We start from the raw sequence: 21,230 nt of genomic DNA, 5'->3' as shown, positions 1-21,230 counted from the left end.
GTGTAAAGCCAGTCAGACATAAACAGTATTGTTTTACCCGGGTAGGGCTCACAGCAGGGCACTGTTAGCCCCACGCCTCACGCAGCCCACAGCTCTCCCCATGCCTCAGTGATATCTCTTCTCTATGGCTCAGTGCCTGCATACATATGAATGCCCCCTGTCTTCTACCCTTCACGCTTCTGAGCTGGTCCAAGCTGAGCAGAGCTGAGATGTTACACAGCTGTCATGCATGTAGGATGGAGGGATATGGAGGAGCAGTCTAGCATTCCAGCAATACTAAATGAACTGTAATGACACATTCTTTTAAATGATTATAGGTATGATGGTACTTGAGCTGAGAGTGCTTCCCTGTGGTGCGGTTTGCTGAGTTGTAGTAAGCATGCTGAGGGGGAATTCTGGGAAATAGGGGAAAAAAGCAGCTCATGTTCTTGTGAGATCAACTGGAAAATAGAGCCTCTGTGCATATAAACATTGTAATGAAGACTTTGTAATAGTTTTGTGCAATGCAGTGTTTTGCAGAGCATCTTATAAAGTGAGCTCCATCTTTGCATAACATGTTTTGTACAATAGTTTGATGTTTTATTTCATCCGGTTTTTCAAGAAATGTAATTGTGCAGGAGCCCCTCACACATAGTTTCAAACAATGGTGTTAATTTGACAAGAAAATACAATATTCCTCATTTTCATTTTATCATCCAGCTGCCTTTTTGATGACCCTAGCTGGGGTAAATTAACGTCTTAGCATTTCGGACACCTGACTGTGCTTATGTATGTCAACTGAAAAAGTTTAATGGTGGAGATATCTGTGAAAAATAGCTATTTGTAGATAAAGCTGTAAACAAGTATGGTGTTTAATTTTCAAATTCACTTCCTGTTCCTGTCACCCTGCAGCGTACAGTCAGCGTCTGCAAATGAGCAGCTTGTGATGGCTTAAAGCCACATCTTTATGACCCTCCACTGTTTGATTATCTTTGCAATACTTCTAAGGAAAGAAGGCTATACAGATGAAGCTGTGTTGTGGGATAATGTTTTACATAAATAAGCTGCAATGTCCTTCCACAGCCATTGTGTGTCACATTGGGCTGCATTCCCCAATTTATCCTCCCTCTGGTTCAAGGAAGATTCCTATTGATTTCCTATCACTGAGCCAGTGTACAGAGTAAATAGGAAGTGGGTGTCCTATTATTTCTGTCGGTTGATAAAACAGGAGGCTAGACCCCCATGTCTTTATTCTGAGGCCCCTTTAGAAACTGCAGGCCCTTCGACCAAAAAAAGCAGCAGCTGTAAATTTGATGTAAATGCCTCATATATAGTAATGGCATCCTTTGAAATGATGTGTGTTTAAATTATTGGTGTGGTATTAAAACCTGTGAACTTCAGGACATGATTAATGATATTACACTTAGCGTGGGAAAACAACCGTTAATGCAGGCTGTAATTTCAAACATGCTTAATGCGTGTCACTCTGTGGGCCACTGCCCAAACCAACAGAGGTAGATTTGCTTTCCCAGGAAAAGGTTATATGCAATCTTTCAGTGTCTGGGCATCTGCTAGACAGCAGGAGAAAAGTGAGACTAATCCATTTAGACAGGAAATAGCATGATTGCACCCACTTGCACATTTCTAACAGGTTTGACAAAGAATGGTGTGTAAGTAACAGTTTTTAGGTAGAAAAGTTGCCACAGCACTAGAGTGCGCAGGACATCAGTTGCATTCTGGGTGAACATTTTCCATTTCCAATCCATTTTCCATTGTAGGCTTTTTACATACCTAATTCCTCGCTGCATGGGTTTTGTTTTTAGCAGGCATTCAGCTTTTTCATCCCTAGAAGTTTATAGGTGTTGTGTTGCTATTATTGTAATCACCACAATGCTACAGGCTTCAAATAAAAGCCAGAGACAATATTCCTCCTACAATTGAGTTTCTGTGCCCATTGCCTGGCCTACAGCTGCATCCATTTCTGCAGTGGCCCTGAAATTTCTGTGCATTATCAAGGGGAAGGATGAGCTAATCTGCACTGATTTGAAACAGGACCAAAACACAGGCTTTCCTAATCCCTAATTTTTTTATCAGGGGTGGTGAGGAGCATTTTATCCTGTGGGAGGGAAAGAAAGAGGGAGCTATTTCATGCTTCACCGGTTCCACTGTTTTTATGAAGATTTTTTCCTACCCTCTACTTCCCCCGCTTCAATCCATAGTGTAACTGAATTTATAAAGGCTGTTTGCAATAGTCAGACACCTTTTAGAAGTACGAAGGTACTTTTCATAATTAGGGATGTGTAGATGGCTGCTTTCTCCCTCTGTAGTAGTAGTAATTTAACTTTAAGGCAGATAAGGCTCTCTATCTCTGAAAAAAAGAGGTGCAATTTCCTTAGCTGTCTCTCATTTTATTCATTTGACAATTGGCAAACACCTATGGCACACAGGACATAATTTACTTCTCAGCATTACTGCATGAGCATGCCAATGCTGAATTGAATTATTGCGCACATTTGTGAGATATAATTCATACAATTATGTTTCCTTACATACTGTCAACCGATTTATTTAATGTTTTATTTACTTATCTAACACGTTTGTAGGAAATGTACACGTAATGCCAGGTTTTTAGGCAGAACTGTGAATAGCACACATGGATAACCTCATACTGAGGTGTTATTCTGTGTGGTGTGTAGGTTTGAACTTATTTGAGATTTTCAACAACAAACATGCAGCTTATGGAGAGTAGTCAATGCAATGATATGCAGCGTTAATAGCTACAATATTGAATATCATGCTCACGGGTTACTTCATGTAAATTGACAGTAAGTGACCTGAGCGCCAGTTCAGTGGATTCAAGTAGAGAAAATTCCAAGTCTGTCAGCAGTTCACATCGCAAGTTATAACGTGCAGTTTTTTTGCTAGTGCTATCCCAGCAAGCAGAAACACAGAAAGAAAGCGAGCTCATTGATCTGCTGTGATCTAAACACTGCAAAAGGCATGAGGTGTAACAAGCGGTATGCAATTTACAAGGTAAGCTTTGGCAACACAACAGCATGGGTCATCATAAGACTATGAATTACTAGAACACCTTTGTCTCAGAGGACCACTTGAGGCTCTCTCACTGTGAAATAATTGGGTTGCAACAGTGAAACTGCTACTTCAGTTCAAGAGCAAAGGTGGCTTTTGCTTTGTTTTGCTGTTACAAGACCACAGACACCGCGGTAACTATTAATCAATGGTTGACACGTGTAGCTGATGTCATAAAGAAGGAGATAAGTTCAAAAACTGTACCATGTGGATCTAAAACATCTTTGGTGTAGCGCTATTCATGTCCTTTCTATTTTGCAGTGGTTATACTGCAATAGTTTGGTTTGGAGATAAAATATGTATTCCCAGAGTTTGTTTTGAACTTCTTAGATGTATCTTAAGTCCCCACTGTGCTGCACATTGGTCAGCAGGTTAGTTGGGGGCTGTTTCAATGCTTGTAGAAGCAGCAAAAGACAATATGCCAACAGAATACAGATGTCTGATTTGTGGGTTACACATTGTAGACTTTGCAGAGACTGTGTTTTCAACAATTCAGTTTAATTCAATTTTATTTATTTAGAGTCAATTCATAACAGAAGTTATCTCATTGCACTTTTCCTATAGAGCAGGTCTACACCGGACTCTTTATAATATTCAACACATCTGTCATTTTCATGTTTTCATTCACGACTGAAACCTCTGAATCACAATGTCGGAGCCAGGACTCATACTTGGCGCAGGTCTTTACTACAAGCCTTTTCGTCTGCAGTGGACAGACTCAGGTGTCTGTGCAGGACCTGCGCCGTCTGCGACGAGGGACGTCTCCCTTTGTTGTCAGAATACCTCTAAACATCTTTCACAGAAACAATTACCATACCATCTGTAGCTTCCTGCCAGCATGCTACTCACTGTCAGCATATCAGCTTCTTTTCTCTCCTTTCTCTCTCCCTCTCCCTCTCACACACACTCCCTCACACTGAGACTGATGGGGAGCTAGGTCACTGTGAATTAAAATGGATGAGTTTAATTGCATTAACGGTCTCTTTATATTCCATTTTTCAGTGCATTTTTCCTGATACCTTATAATGGAGCTGTGAATGGCGGATTGTATTGTCACTAATCTATTTTCTGATTTGCCTTGAGCGTTTGGCAGAGTTGGTATATTGATGAAGGTCCTTGCGTACATTTTCTGCAAACCTCATTTAATAAAGCACATAATTTCTGCTACATTGAGTATTGCTGGTATGAAGGTAATGGCTAATTGCTCTAGTGTTTAGCATTTTAAGAATACCTGTGCCACCAGTTACAATAACAAGTTTGCTTTAAGTGTTGCGGCTCAAAGACATACATTCGTATATCTTATAACCTTCAACAGAGTGTTTTCCGGTGCCGCAACACACATTTCAGTGTGTATATTTGAGGTCTGTAGTTCTTGAGGACCAACAGTTGTGAAAAGCATGTAAAAGTACGATTTGGCCATCAGTACACACAGTTACTTTCTCTGCTGTGTTACAATAAGTATGTGACACATCCATCACTGTCATGTTGATTTGCACACTAGCTAACATATCCAGCAGAAGCTAGCATTACAAGAGGCTAAAAGACTAATCCATACCGACATGACTGGTTTGCTCAGTTAGGCCAAACACCCATTATAACATATTTCATCTGAAGTCATGTCACATTTGCCGAAAGTAATTGACGCTTTGACGGCAGAACTGTACGCACACGATTGGAAGACGAATTCGGGGCATGCGGTTGCAATATACAAAATAGGGTTTGTGGGTACACATGCTTGTTCAAATTTGTTTATTATTTCATTGTGGTTAGGGACTGCACAAATATTATTGGGGGGGTTGTGTATTTTTTTCTGTCTGCTGAAGGGAGCATTGTAGGGGAGGGTCAAATATCAACTATGTCTGATAGAGATGGGACTGGATTTTTGAACAAATCAACCCCACATAGGGTTGAATAGTCTCACCCTGATTGGCTCAGCACTTCCAAATTTCAGTGCAGAGCTATGTAGAGATGATTGTCTATGGAGTTCTGCTTCATAACTCTGTCTTTCTGCCCCACAGGTACCCCAGTTACCCGGGTAACAGCTACAGATGCTGATGATCCAGTGTACGGGAACAGCGCTAAACTAGTCTACAGCATATTGGAGGGACAACCGTATTTCTCCATTGACCCCAACTCAGGTAAATGCAGTTCTGTGCTTGTTGGTGTTTTAGAATTTTAAGCTTAATCTCTATTCCGTGGGCACAAACTCTGTGAGGGTTGTGTTCTTCCACCATAAATCTACTTAATTAGAAGACAAAGCAGCACACACTGGAGGACATTTTGGAGCACGTTTGACACAAAGGATTCAAGAGGACGGGGTGTGTAGGACGGCTGTGCCAAGTTGACTACTGCAACCAGCTGAAGTATTACACTATGAATAGCATGCTAAATTCTACACATACAATAATACAGAGGTCCAGTTGTCATCACAATGACTTTAAAAAAGGAGACACAAAAGGAGGACACCTCTGTGGGGCAGGCAGAGCTTTTTGTGCTGTTATTCATTGTTTGCCTGACAAAGATCGCTGTGAGATCGAAACATTGCTTCATTAATTTTAATGGGAGCGATTAATACAGTGTGCAAATCCTTTGTCTGTTTCTAACCAATGGAGAGCATAATGTATTACAAAATGTAATGAATGAATGCCACGCCCATAATGGGACAAAAAGGAAAGAAATAGGCTTTACAGTTAGACAGTGATTACATCTAAGGATTATTCCAGAATTATTCCGAGTCTTTTTCTTCTAGACGGGGCCAGGCCAGAACCTTTTAGTTATGTCCTTTGTCCTTTTCATTATCTGACTCAGCTTAGATAAATGAGCTTACAAAGTTAACTAAGGTCAAGTAGTGGGCTAACGCTATTTGACCGAGTTTCTAGGTGAGTACTTCCAACTGACTGGACTAACTTTACCCTCGAAAGGTCTAACTTATTGTATATCGATAGGCCTCAACTGTGCATGAGACCCCTGACAAACAACCGAATGTTTAGACTGTAGCCACTTTAGAGCAAACAGTATGCAGTGGAAAATTATAATGCAAGTTTTGCATTATTTAGATGAAATATTTTCACAGTCACTCAGCCAATAGCTAACAATACCTTGTACTAGTACAACCATAACACTGTAGTTATTATAGTAGTATTACAAATGTTGACAGGTGCTGACCAAACTTTTTCAAGCTTTTTACGGTCACCTGAAGGCAACAGGGTTTTCTAAAAAGGCCCTGCTCTTAACTGGTCAGCCATATAAACATAACTTAACTTTGATGCATGTTGTTTTAAGTAAGTTGTTTTATCTCAAGTAAGTTTTCAGTCAGTGCAAGTTGAACTTTACACCATATTGAATAAAAATAATAAACCAGTGGCTGCTTGGATCGTATGAAAAACTCATTCATCAATCAAAAAGCTATGGACAGTGTAAAATCACTGACATGGCTTAGGTTAGGCTTTAGATGCCCAGTCTGTAAACAACTTTTGACTGTTTTGAAATATTTCATAAGAGAAAGACTAGCTTGGCTAGAAGGAACAGACAGAAACAACTGTAGCATATCACTGACAACACATAGCAAATCTTAGCACTTATAACATGCGTTGTCATTTTATCGGAGAAAAAAATGCCAACTTAAGGAAAAAATGACAGTTATGTAGATGATGAATAATTAGATGGATTCCAATAAATACATTTAGGAGAGATCACTGGATAACAGAAATATTTAATTATATTTTAATCAATTTTGCTTTTTGGCTGTGGTAAGCTGTGGCATCTAAAAATGAGATGAAACATCAACAAGACATCCACATCCTGATTACATGAATATACATGCACATTCTGCTGTAAATCAACAGAAGCTCTTCTAAGATGGCATTTAGGCTGGGGGGGTCACCCCTCTTGCAGCATCTGTTATAAGGGATTCAACCAACAAATTCATTAGAATTCATTCAAATTTCAGTCATATTTATAGTTTAGTTTTAAATCAGTCTATTTGCATTTATAATGTTGCCTGAGTTTTGGCAGCATTGGATTTAAATGAGAAAGACAGACAGTGAGTGAGAGGGTGGATGTACATGTGCACTGCCTGCAGGTGCTACAGGTTGTACAGGTTGCAGCAGGTGGAGATGCAACAGCTTCCCCACCTGCTGGCCCACCTGAGATATTCTCCCTCTGTTGCTGTGCATTAGGCTAAAAATGCATACATTTTCTGAAAGGACAAAAAATATTTTATAGTTTAAAAAAAGCATTTGTCAGAAGACCGCATGGCAACTATGTTAACGAGTGTGTTGTTCACCACTATGTAAATGTCTACATTATTATGTCACCTCACCTCTTTTTAGCAAGCCCGTAAGGAAAAACATTATCATATGCATGCTAAAAGGGAGCTGACAATGTTGGTTATTGTTTAAAAAGTTGTGTAACAACAAAAGGACTGCAGGTAACTCAGCCCATCTGTTTTATGAAATGAGCTTGTAGATTATCGCTGCATGAGGCTGCTGTTAACTCAGGCTCCCAGGCTCGCTCCCTTTCTCTACCCCTTCCCTCTACAGCTGCATGCTCGTGCTTCACACTTGAAAACATGAACTGTACGCTGTGTCAGAAAAGATTGTATTAGTGGGGGCACCGTCACTAAAATGAGGAGTGTATAGTTTAAATTAAAACATGAAATAATGCAGCCACACAGTAAGAAAATCCGCACACTGTATCAGTGACTCCCAATAAATTTAATAAGGTAACATTTTGATCTTTTGATGAGTTCTTCATGAGGCTTGTCAGATTAGATCAGAACAGTTAAAGGCATCGCAAATGGAAAGTATTATGTACGCACAATATTACTCACAGGTGATTGCAATCTGCATAGTAAAATCACCCTGGCCCTTGTACTGAACCAGTGAGGACGGTGCTGAATGAGACTGATACACGTGTAGCCTTTCACAACAGGAAGTACAGGCTACGCATGTAGGTGGGTGAGGACAAAAGTATCAGTGGGATGCATCAAGACAAATGCAAGGTTTGTCCTGGTTTAGCTAGGTCAACTGATGTCAGTGAACTACTGTATGGTTCAACAATGGGCTGCATGAAATTCATTATTAAAACTACAAAATTATAAGATCCATATGAGCAGAGCTGGGCATCACTGAGTTGCGTGTTATGAATTCAAAATAATAATTATAATAATAATAATTACTTCATCTTTTCAGAAGGCAAACTCTTTGGCAGCGTCATCATGCATAAAGTTATCTCAAAACAGATTCCAGATTGGATCTTTAATTGCTTTTTCAGCTGACTTTTTAACATGTGTCTGTAAGCAATATGATTAAATAATGGCGAAATTACATTAATAAGAAATGAGATGGAAATCGACTGCTCACAATTTGGAAAACAGCACACAATAAACAAGCTTCAAGAAAAGGAGTCTCAAAATGTATGTACATAATTAGGATGAGCACTCAGTTCAACACATAGAAATTGGGCTCGTCCTCACTGCTATAGGTGTCACAATCTCGAAGCATCTGCGGCGGAACATGGCTATAGAAACCACACTGAACGGACAATTTAAGGATTAGCATTCATGCTTTCTGTGACTGCAGATGGCTCATTCAAGTGAGCCAGATGTTTTAATGAATGTTAATGAAAAATAAAAGGTAAGAGGAAAACAGCCATTAGAATGCGTTTGACACTTGCCATGCCACATTGGAAATGAAAAGCATTCAATAAATAAATAAACATCATGCCCCAATTCATCACTTGGTTAATGGTTGGTGGAAAAAAAAAAAAAAGTTGAGGCAAATATCTATGGAAATGAGTGTTTGTCTATCCTCCCTTTTCAGTGATTAGGAATTAATTTGAATAATTAACGATGATCAACAGAGATGAGAGTGTTGCTTCTAGCAGGATGAATGAAGTATGTTTGTGTGTGTGTGTGCGTGGATGAGGGAGTACGAGTGTCTTGTTTGTGTTGCTCTTTTTATTTATCGATTCATTTGTTAGCGTGACTAGAGGAGAGGTAGGCCTACCTTTTTGACGACAGTCAGAGCTCGCACTAAAATCAGACTCATTAGGCATTTTTACTGCTTAGACCGGTCACATGATTCAGTATGTTGAGTATAAATGTTGCACATGCACATCAAGCATACACCCATGTGAGTGTGATTATTTCTATAAGCAGAGCAGAAATTAGAATAAGAAGGAGAAATGTTATATTACCATCCTTACTTTAATTGGTCGTGTTAATGGTTTAAAATGGTGACCGATTTCTTGTTTTGATGACGTGTTTTTGTATGTGTTTATGTGCACTCACATCCATCCTTCAGACGTCTTTGTGTGTGTCCTATGTACACTCACAAGGACAAGTGAGTTGATACGCTATGTACTGCATGTGGTTCTCTGTGGTTATGATTATTACCGGCAGTAGTAGTAAAATAGATAAGAAAAATATATACTGAACCATCCATGTGTTAACACTCCATTGCCTTTTGAAACAAGTTTTTAAATGACATTCATTTATTCATTTTTTTTTAATAAAATGGGTCAATGTGTTGTGGGATTACATACCTATTACTGCATTCACAATACTGTGCCCCTGGTCCCAGCATCTATTTATGTATGTAATATTCAAAGATAACTTGTGTGTAAAAATTGAGCATCTTGTAATTGAACATCCTCTGAAAACAAAATCTTAACCCCTAATGTTCTGTTTGAGGCTCAGGACAACCCAGGCCTCAATGAGCTAAAAAAAAAAAAAAAAAAAAACACACTTAAATAGTTTTATCACCTTGATATTGAATGACTTTTCGTAAATGTAACTGGGACAGTTGCTTGAAACACCTGATTTTGAACTGATGACGTGTTTAAAAAAGTTCACTGCAGAAAATGTCACATTAGTTGTGTACGGGTGTCAGAGACCTCAGCTGTAAAATCTGGTTAAATACAGTGGATGTTCTTCTGCTGTGCTGTGATCCCAAATCCAAAATAAGTCTATTTGGATTGCTGTTATTGGAGATTTATAACAGTTTGTTTGTTGTCTAATTTACCCCAAACATAATTAACATCACCATGTAAGATAATATACAGTACTTTACATTTCTTTGTCAGTGAATGACTTTTGGCAAACAAAATAATATATATATATATATATATATATATATATATATATATATATATATATATATATATATATATATTTGTTTGTTTATAGCTAATATAACATATTAAACATGAAAGACTTACTTCTCTGGTCAAATATCAGTGCTTTATGGTCATTCCATTCCATATTTTATCATCTAATTGAATCTACAGAACAAGCCCAGTTTGTAGCAAAGTGAAAAGGTTACCACTTTAATCCTTGTCTACAGTAAACATTGGTTTCTAATAAGTTCAGAAGAAACGGGGAAAAAAGTATATAAAGGACAAAAAAGGTTAATATTGCAATTATTATTGTTATTTTTACACATATAGCAGTGGGGCCTGTAGGACTCCAAACAATGAGGAAGTAAGGCAAGGCAAGTTTATTTGTACACATTTCAACAACAAGGCAATTCAAAGTGCTTTACATAAAACATAAAAGCAACATAGGGCAATATAAAAAGACATTTGTTTACACTTAAAAAGAATTAGACAATAAAAACAAGATAAAACAGGAGAGTAAACGTTAGAGTGCAGTGTAAGATATTAATCAAACGCCTCAAATTTGATTTCATAAAAGGCAGCGGCAAACAGAAAGTCTTCAGCCTTGATTTTAAAGAACTGAGAGTTGCAGCAGACCTGCAGTTTTCTGGGAGTTTGTTCCAGATATATGGTGCATACAAACTGAAAGCTGCTTCTCCAGGTTTAGTTTTGACTCTGGGGACAGAAAGCAGACCTGTCCCAGACAACCTGAGAGGTCTGGATGGTTTGTAGTGTAGCAGAAGATCAGAAATGTGCTTTAGCCCTAAACCATTCAGTGCTTTATAAACCAACAGCAGTATTTTAAAATCAGTTATTTGACAGACAGGAAGCCAGTGTAAAGACCTCAGAACTGGACTGATGTGATCCACTTTCTTGGTCTTAGTGAGGACACGAGCAGCAGCGTTCTGAATCAGCCGCAGCTGTCTGATCGATCTGTAAAGACACCGTTACAGTAGTCGAGTTGACTGAAGAAAAATGGATGTACAAGTTTTTCCAAATCCTGCTGAGACATAAGTCCTCTAAAGGAGCAGTGTAGGATTTAGTGGCATCTAGCGGTGAAAATGCAGATTGCAACCAGTTGAATACTGCTCACCCTCCCCTTCCAAGTTTGTCTCGAAACTCGCGAAAGACGCCAACGACCCTATCTAGAGCCAGCGTTTGGTTTGTCTGTTCTGGGCTACTGTAGAAACATGGCGGTTCAACATGGCGGTTCAACATGGCGACCTCCGTGGAAGGGGACCCGCTCCCTCTATAGATATAAAGGGCTTGTTCTAAGGTAACAATTTTCAGGTGATTATACAGTAATGAAACATACTTATGAATATTAACGCCATATTCTACAAAAAGAGCCCCATAAATATTACACACTGAACCTTTAATTCTTGATATATTCTTCAGGTTATCTTAATGTGCCTGTTGAAATTCAGGTCTGAGTCTGAGATTTCTGGCTTGTTTTGTGGTTTTTAACATTACCGATTGAAGCTGAGCGCTAACTTTTAATCATTTTTCTTCAGCTCCAAAAACAATTACTTCAGTAAGCCAATTTCAACAAAAAAACAAGGGTCAAACACAGACATCACACTTGGTGTACAGAAACGTCTGTATAAATCAATCGGTTGAGACATATTATGTGAAAGTAAACATATGGTCTTGGGTCTGGGAGTACTAGTCTATGGCACTAATGTGAGCAACTGGTCCAAATCGATTTGTTGTGCTGATCCCATGGTCACCAAATGCACTATTTGTCAATTCAGTTGCTTGTTCGGTCATTACTGTGAAGAATGATGGCAATGTTGGCTTGAGGTGGAGAGAAAAATGCCCCAACCCCAGTGACAAAATGGTAAACAAAACCCCCCCCCAAAAAAACCAAACGCTTGTTGTATTTGTTGTATTTATTAAATTATCTGAACAACAATGCTCCTTCATTTAATGCCACTTTGGTGATGAGGTTAGGTAGCTGTTTTATTTTTAATATCCAACTCTTCTTCCTCACATGCTCTAGTTGTTTAGATCATCAGTGTTGTGTGTGACCTCCAAAAGCAAAGCTGACCCTGAAATTGTGCTACATCTCTAAGGAAAATCTATCTCAAGAATAGAATATGCAGGCACAAACAACATCCTAACCCCTCCCACATTTTTCATCATAGCCAAGCATATTCTCATTGTCTGAGGCAGCTCAGGACCAAGGCAGGGTGTCATGCCAAAGCCTGGCTTTTATGAGGGGTTTTATATTCATTTGATGATCCTGCGGGCCTCTGTTTCCTGAGTGGATTATCCCTATATGCCGGTGCTGAGCCCTTTTTATATTCAGCGCCGTGGCAGAGTCAATAAGGTCCATTCTGCATACAATATTCAAGATTATACAAGACAGACAGCATAATTCACACTCAATCAGAATACAAATGACTGCAGACGGCAGAACAACACATTCGAAAACAAACAGTGCTGGGACTGGCTCAGTCATGACCACCTTGCCATGCTCACACAGACTCACACAGAATAAACCTGCAGGGATTTCTTTACCTCTGCTCGGTATGGAGTCCTTGTTTTGTAAAGTCATGGTCTACAATAATGCACGTTACAAACTGGGAAGTAAAGTGGGCGTGAAGGTTACAGCCCGCCTCGCTTTTTCTTGTGATTGCTGGTGCGTATTCGCATGAGCATCATTAAAATGATGCGCAGAGTATATCAGTCATGTTTATAATTGCATTGATGTGTTATGAACTGTTTCCACCTCCAGCGACCATAAAAGTTGCTCTCCATGGGATGGATCGGGAGATGAGAGAAGAGTACCTGGTGGTCATTCAGGCTAAGGACATGGGAGGTCATATGGGGGGCTTGTCCGGAACTACGACTGTCACCGTCACACTAACAGACATCAACGACAATCCGCCAAAGTTCTCTAAAAGTAAGTAACTGTGCGACCTTAAACATCCCAAATCGAATAAAGAGGAGAAACAAATTACTGCTTCTCTAAATTAAAGTACTCCTCTGATTGGATGTAATTGTGAAAAATAAATGTTATTTTGAAAATGTCATTAAACAGCCTGCTCAGAAACTAATTCCTCTAACTGCTGTAATGTATAATGATGATGCAATACTGTAATATGCTTCCCTAATTTAGTTTAATTTGATCAACGTATCTGAAAACCAAAGAGCTATGTCTATCCCTCCCCAGGTTTGTATGACTTTGTGATCCCTGAAGACCTACCGATGGGGAAAATGGGTGGCAAGGTGAAAGCAAATGATAGAGACATCGGCGAGAATTCCAAGTCAACGTATAACATTGTGGAGGGAGATGACCAAGGCATGTTTGAGATTATTACAGACACACAAACACAAGAAGGGATTCTTCGACTGAAAAGGGTAAGACCTAGAAACTCACTGGAAATGGCTGAAGTCAACTCCTTATGCTCTCTCTGTCTCTGACTGTCAAACACAACACTGCGTAATACAGCAGCTGCTAGCTAGTGTGTCCTGGGTCTGACACTTTTTTTGCTAACATTCTATTAAAGTCAACATCAACGCTGTCAAAACACATCTGGAAATGTACTTCACAATAATATAACATGCTTCAACAACTCGTACACAGCGTAGTGAAAATACAGACAGTTTTGTGTGACTTAAGCGTACTGCTTCCTCTCATCAAATTCACTTTCGTATAGTGATTAGACATGGAAATGTTCATGTATACATATGAAATTTGACATGTAGATTCTTCAACATCTAAGTTCTACACCCCCTATGTAGTCTTTTTGCTCAGCCGCTGTCACTGATATTGGGAGCACCAGCCAGGAGAGTTTAGTTGTGCTCTGACAGGCAGGCCACTAAATGAAGCCAGTAAAGTACACACAACGCGTGACTAGGTTGTAAAAGCTTTAAAAAGTGTTCACTCAAATTGTGTACTTCACCATACTATTACAGCACATTTTGTGTGCGCACGCATTGTGTGTCTACATGAACGTGCAGACTGATTATAGACTGATACGAAAGCAAGTCCTGGACATTAATATGTCTCTGAAGAACGGAACTGATGCCACTTTGTCCCTGGTAATGATGATAATGATGATCCAGAAGTTTTGAAGTTGCCACAGGCTACAGTTATCCTGCCCGGTCTGAGTCCAACCTGCAGACCGCCTGACTCGCCCCCTCCCCCGGATCTCAAACAATAACGAGTGCCGCCAGCTGACAGAGCCCCGCAGGTGTGCCTTAATACAGTACATAATGTTACCGAGTTTGTTCACTCAGTGGCACCTATTAATAACCGTTGATTTATTTGCTCTTATTTCAAACACAGAGTGGCTGGATTGGCTATTTGTTCAAAACTGGATGGAGCATTTAGTTTGTGATCGTATATTTGCCACAAAATCAGATGCATTTGATGCCAATTTGACTTATTCTAGTATGCGCCTTGGTGGCTTTTTTTGGATTATATTGATTTTTCTTATTGAATTTATTGTTCCATAACGGAACGCCAACTGAATATACCCGCAGTGGCCACTTTATTAGGTACAACTGTGAAATCTAATACAATCAAATACAACAACTCAACTATATTTCCAAAGATGATGTTCAGATTTAATTGACACTGTCAGAGTGATATTAATCTATCTGTTTATTACTGAGGTTGTAGTTTACAGTGGTGTGAGGTGAGGTGTTTCTAATGTTTTGCCCAACCCATTTCCAAACATGAGGGGGGAAGAATATTAGAAACACATCTCAGTATAGTGCAGTCCAGTACAACACCACCATTAACTACGACCTCAATAATAAACACATAAATTAATTAACACCTCTCTGACAGTGTCAACAAAAACTGAACATTATAATCTCCCTAAAGAATTTGTGACAGGTCTGTTATATTGGATTGCATTAAATGATGTTGGTGTACCAAATAAATGGCCAGGGAGTGTATGTTAAAGGAGGCAAGAACTGTTTTTTGACAGTTAACAGTGTGTTAGAAGTAATAATAATAATAATAGTGATGATAATAATAATAATAATAATCGTTCATTAATGTAGCAATTATTTATATTGCAATATCTCTCTTCATTCAAAGATGTCAGGGCTGAGCCCTGGATCTCTAGAAAAGAGGTTAAATTCAAACAAAGACAAAAACAAAAATACATTTATTTATTTATTTATTTTGAAATTCAATACAAACTATACAGGTAAGGGCAAGAACTGCATTCATTTTTTAAGTTTGTTATTTTGAGAAAAGGGTTCACTCAAAAGTATGACATTAAATATTAACATTGGGGCCTCCCCTCTGAGAATCTTGGAGGCTAAAGGAGCATTTGCTTTTTGGTATATATTGCTAAAACCTGTTTTTCTTCTATTCTAAAAAATCTATGAAATAGTGAACAACAATGAACTCAGATATCACTTTCACATGGTTTTTGCTTTTAAGTAAACTACGAGTTTTCTAGCTGGACTTTCTGTGTGTGTGTACATCCGAGCAAATATAGCACATCTGTGGTTTGAGGTCTGAATTACTTTTTTTTTTACCATCAGCATAAGAGCAGATGGACTGAACATAAAATTGCCCGTTGCTTTGCAATGCTAACACATCTACACGTGAGAGCTGCAGTCTTCTACCGCAGCCCCAAAGCAACTTCAGTGAAGCATTTGCTGTTTAATTGCCTTGCCCAGAGAACATTAGCAGTAGTTGTTCAGAGAAGAAAAGACAATGCTCATTAAACTTGTTCGTCAAAATATTCCCAGGTGTATGGTCCTGAGGAAAGCAAGCTAGCGAGATTCCTGAAACAAAATCTGAATCTCTAACCTTGAGGCAAACACTTCGCGTACAGTATAATGGCATGGTACAATGTGATGATGTTTGAAGCAAGTGTTCACATCAACATTGTAATCGTCAACTAATCTCGAAGTACGGCCGAGGCTGACACATGCTTTGCTGTTGATGGTATCCCAGGATCTCATTGATTTTCAAACAATGTAATACGTTTCTAGATATGCCGTACAAATGCAGTATGAATATTTCCTCCAGGATAAAAGCTGCAGAGTTTTGAGCCTGGATATCATTGCTTGCTTGTAGACATTTAAAGCACCCAACCCCATTTTTTTTGCTCAATACGGAATGTGTGAAATTTTCACTCGAAAACCGCAATTGCATTTTAATAACCTCGTGACCTGCAAGCAAGTTTAGGCGCAGCCGTATCTCAAAGACATCTGTGGAAAATCAAACAGAGATTCGAACACATGGCATCAAAGATATCAAAGCACATGCTATTTATATATGTATGTATTCTACAGTCTTAAGTCTGTAGATGCTCTGGTTGGTAAAGGATGTTTGCATATACTGAATCATACACATGATTGATGGATGGGTGTTCTTAAGTCTTGAGTCATGGTTGGTTCAGTAAAGCTATACATCACTCAAATGTGGAATGCCATTGTGTTGTGATGTAAAATGACATTACCCCAAGGACATGTGGTGTGACTTTGTCAAAGTGTGAACAATGAACTGCTTGAGAGGTGGAATGTATAAGAGCTAAAGCAATCTGCCGGGACTACAATTCACTGCCACTAAAGAAAACATCAGAGCTGGAGAACAAACTCGACACAAAGTCATAAAATCTCTAACTGTTGACAAAGCAAATGTCAAATGTGTTAGTCTTTTAGGCAACCTCCACTTCCATGTCCCGCGGAGAGCCTCGCTCTCCCCCATGTCTGCTCAGCTTTCTCTCTCTGTGGTCCTGTGTTGGTTGCCTACATCACTAAAGCAAGATAGATGATAATGTGTTGGGAAAATAGCAAGGCATTTTCACACTCACTGTTTTTGCATCCCTCCAGATGGCAGCGTCTCAAGTTGAGATGAGTTAAAAGAAACAGTCGTTATGCTTTTGCTCTTTTGTTCTGTGTGCTCACCAGTGTTATCCTCCAACCAGGGTGACAGAATAAAAGGTTCAGCGTATATTTTTTCCCCAACACTGTCTCTGTCAACAGCTGTATGGGTCCATAAACTGACATCTAACGTGGAATTCAAATTATTTAACATTATTTGTGGCAAGGTTAAAAAGCATTGATCTAACTGAGGCTGGAGAGGCACAAACCAGGGGAGAGATCCTTTGCTGTTTGGGTTTTAAGCTTTTTATCTGCCAGCCCCCAGGCCTGTCGAGGGATGTTAGTGGGATGCTGAGCTTTCACCCCTGCAGCCGACGCTGAACTTTGAAGTCTCTAAATGGCCTGTGTGTACATACTGATTTGATGCTAACTCTTGAGAGAGACCAAAAAAAATGACACAGTAGGGTTGTGGGGTGGGACACGACGGTGAGGGGGCGTCTCTTTGCTGCTGAGCGTAAGTCTGCTGACCCCCATTTTAGAAATTTAGCCTCATTCAGTTGAGCCATGTTGTTTACCAGGAATATGTAAGAATGTAAACTGGCTCTGCAACCTTGACTCCTAAATGTCTGCTACATACCTCTACTGTTTTCCTTTTGCACTCATGAATCTCTTAATAATCAACAGTAGCTGCACAACAGTACCACCATGCATACTAATAAAAATCAAAGTGTCTCTCCCTGGATTACTCAGTCAAAGCGCTGTGTGCGTTTATTGAATTAATAATTTGAACGGGTCAAAATATGACTTGGATTCTGATTCCATGGGTAGGATATTATACAGTATTTAAAAGAGCAGCTTGCTTAAGTGCTTTTTTTGATTTTGTACTTGATATTGAACATATTGAATCAAACTTAACTAGGCTAATCAGTATAGCTGTTTACTGCTATTTTTTTCCTCAAACCATAGTGGGTTTGGTGTAATTAAATATGCCAGCAAAAGTGAGAGTCCCCTCTCTCCTTTCCCCTATTTGTTAGGACACTGGAAACAAATATAATAAGTTGTTTCTACATGCTGTCAAGTGGGAATAATACTGACATATTTTGATATGGAGAAGCAAAGCAACGTGAGCCAATTTTCTTGGATGAATTTAATGTGGAGTACTATATGTGCTATATTACTTATGTAAAGGTGAAAAGCAGCTCACCAAAAACAATAGTACTCTTAAAGCTCCATTAATCTATATATTTTTATATTAACAACTGATCAAATGACTATGTGTAATGTGAAAGTGGTCGCTCATTGTGACCAACCCACGCGGATTTAGCATTCCGACTCTGAATTTCTCCTCAGCTATGGAGCGTTTTAGCATCTTTTAGCTCATTGTTTTACGGCCCACAACCTTTCATTTAGCAGCCAGAGAGACGGATAATTGTTCTCAGGATTTGGGGGAGAACAAAACAAAGGGGAGTGAATGTTGGACTTACATTCATCAGGTTGCCACAACATGACTCCAAATGGATGCTAATGCCAAAGCGCATGCTGTTGCCCCTAAAGTGGCAAAAAAAAAAAAAAAAAAATGCAGTGTGTTTTAATATGTCAGTGCAATTTAATGTTTCTCTCCATACGCGTGATTTTGTACAATTTCCAGTAGCTCATGCCCAGTGTTGGTTCATGTCAATAAGCCTACTGAATGGCTAGAATTACAATATTCGGATGTAACTGTAGTGACCGGTTTAAGAATACAGTTGTGAAATAAAAGTTTGAAATTACATACTTAAAAAAAAACAATTATTACATTATAGTAAAGTGCCAAGAAAAAACTGTTGATGTTTGTACCACTAAATGACTTGCAAATAATAATTCACATTAAAACTTCTCCTCGCTCCATTTCCATATAATCATTTTCACTATCCAGCCACAATATACAGGCTCTTACTCCACTACCCTCTGAATTAAAGTGTAATCCATTGGTTTGTGGTCCAGCCACACTATGTACTTTCTCAGCACAGACGGTAGGATCAGAGAGAGCGAAAAGGAAGGAATGGAGGGGGGGTTGGGTGTCAGGAGTGAGGAGGTGGAGGAGGAGAAGAAGAAGGGGAGGTTAATAATGAAAGTGTTCCAAATAGCTTCTCTGAGTGGGGCTTGGAGAGGCTTCAGGGGCTTTGGTCTGTCTACTAGTGCCCTGATGCCAGGAGTGTAGGAGTGTAAAAGTCAAAGCCCCGGGTCGCCTCCCCCGTCCCCCCCGGCTGCTGTTACTGTCACACAGCTGGACCCCCAGACACCCCTCCACCCACCGACCCCCAGAGCTCTTAGCACTGGCCCTGGCTGACCTCAGGGACAATTCCTCTCACTCTCTCCCGCTTTCTCTAACTGAATACATTTCTCGTTTTGTTCATTTCCATCTTCTTAGTCCTCCTCTCTCCCCAAGCCAGCTCCTATCCCCTCAAGCGGCAAGGCCCAGTTTTGATTTCCCTATAAATCCTGGTTATGGAGCGTGGAAGTGACTTGATCCCATTATTCGACCAGAGGTGATTCAGAATGAAATTGTGACAGTCTGGGGTGTCCTCAGAGATGCCAAGAGAGTAGAATTGTGACTCTCCTCTTTCTTTTAAAAATTAATGAAGAGCCATCTGTAAAGGAAATACTGTATAGCAAATGGAAATAGCGATTAAACAGATATGTGTCACACAATGACATGTTCTGTACAAAATGTTTTTATTCCTCTTAGGGAAATTACACCTTTTGCTGATGGTCTTGAATAAGCACCTGTTCCTTATTTCTTTTATGTGATCTGGTTGTGATAGCAGTATGTAAGCTCTAATAATCTGCGGTACTGAGAACATTAGCAGGGAGATTTGTGTTCTTTCATGCCGATAAAGGTTGGAAAATATTTCCAGGTTGTGCAACTCTGAAAATTACAGTTCTGTTGATTTAAATCAAAATGATGATCAAATACATTTGATCTGCAATAGACAGATAACGCAGACATTATCACAGTCACTCACAAACTCTATCTCTTCAGATTGAAGCCCCCTGTGTGTGTAATTTTATCTGATTGCAGCTTCTTTTAAATGATTATGATGGCATAGATCTTTTTAGTAGAAAAATGACAGTCGTTAACAGTATGGATGCTCACTCAGCTCAGAGCTCAGCTCAGTCCCTTAGAATGTGGAGTGATGGGGTAGCAGCAGTGTCTTTTTGAATGCTACCACTGGGGGAGCCAAAGTTAGACATTTTCAAATCTACACCAGGGGACTATAAGTTAGAATTCTAGCCAATCACGCAATCAATTCACATTACTGTAAATGCTAATTTCTCAGTGTAGCATCTTTGTGAAGATGCATGCCTCTCAATACAGTATGGCTCATGATGTTTAAATTAAGGAAAAAGGAAATATGATTTTAATAGTAGTGAAAGACAAACTCAGATACTTATGTAACTTGAAAAAAAAGAAGCAATGCCACAAGAAGTCCTCTGTTCCCAATTGTTTTAAATATAATACAGAAGCATTTTCAGCAATATGTACAGTACCTAAAGTATCAAAAGCGGAATAGGAAGCATTTTTAGATTGTGGTAGTGATTGTAATGTTTTAGCTGGATGAAGCGTGGTAACTTTTGTTATATAATGTTGGGTAGTTTAAAATGGTACCCTAGCCAAGTATTGCACTTTCATAAAGTCGGAGGACTCAACATACAGATTTTTTTTTTTAAATGTCAAAATCTAAGCAGTAGAAAACCAAGATCCCTACTTTGGTCCCTACTATGGGTCAAGCTCCAAAAACACTGAACTACATTCCCTATAATGAAACTCGATAGCATCTTTCAAAGACCATTTTGTAAAGCAGGCTTTCTGCTGTCTGACTCTTGTACTTGTAACAGCCATGACAGGATCAGGGTTTTTTTCAGACATTGGAGCGCTCCCTCCAGAGCCACAGAATACATTATGCTATATATTTCACAGACTTCTTGTGACGGGTAAACTGAACGTGATGTGTAAAATTCGTGGAGTGCCCCTTTAATCTACAACAATGCAAATTATTATAAGTTGATCATACAGTATGTTATTACGTAAAATTTGAATCTGAAAGGTATAGTTGCCAGGTAAATGTTTTTGAACATAAGTAGTAGAAAAACACCAAAATACAAGTTGGTACTTGAGTAATGTATTTTATAATATCTTTATTTAAATAGCACTTGTG

General features: G+C 39.2%; 1 protein-coding gene across 2 annotated transcripts in view; it reads left to right on the top strand.

Annotated features, from left to right (window-relative positions):
• cdh8 (cadherin 8) overlaps positions 1–21,230 on the top strand; it is a 93,537-nt gene that overhangs the window by 53,593 nt on the left and 18,714 nt on the right. For both annotated transcript variants that reach the window (XM_044200753.1, XM_044200744.1), the window contains exons 4-6: positions 5,088–5,207; positions 12,968–13,135; positions 13,406–13,593. In XM_044200753.1, the coding sequence (XP_044056688.1) occupies positions 5,088–5,207; positions 12,968–13,135; positions 13,406–13,593 (476 nt within the window). The remainder of the gene's footprint in view (positions 1–5,087; positions 5,208–12,967; positions 13,136–13,405; positions 13,594–21,230) is intronic.

The sequence above is a fragment of the Siniperca chuatsi genome, linkage group LG1, assembly GCF_020085105.1.
Source record: "Siniperca chuatsi isolate FFG_IHB_CAS linkage group LG1, ASM2008510v1, whole genome shotgun sequence".
Classification (NCBI taxonomy): Eukaryota; Metazoa; Chordata; class Actinopteri; order Centrarchiformes; family Sinipercidae; genus Siniperca; species Siniperca chuatsi.
The sequence above is the reverse complement of the archived record's forward strand: the minus strand, read 5'-3'. Positions and strand labels throughout refer to the sequence as shown.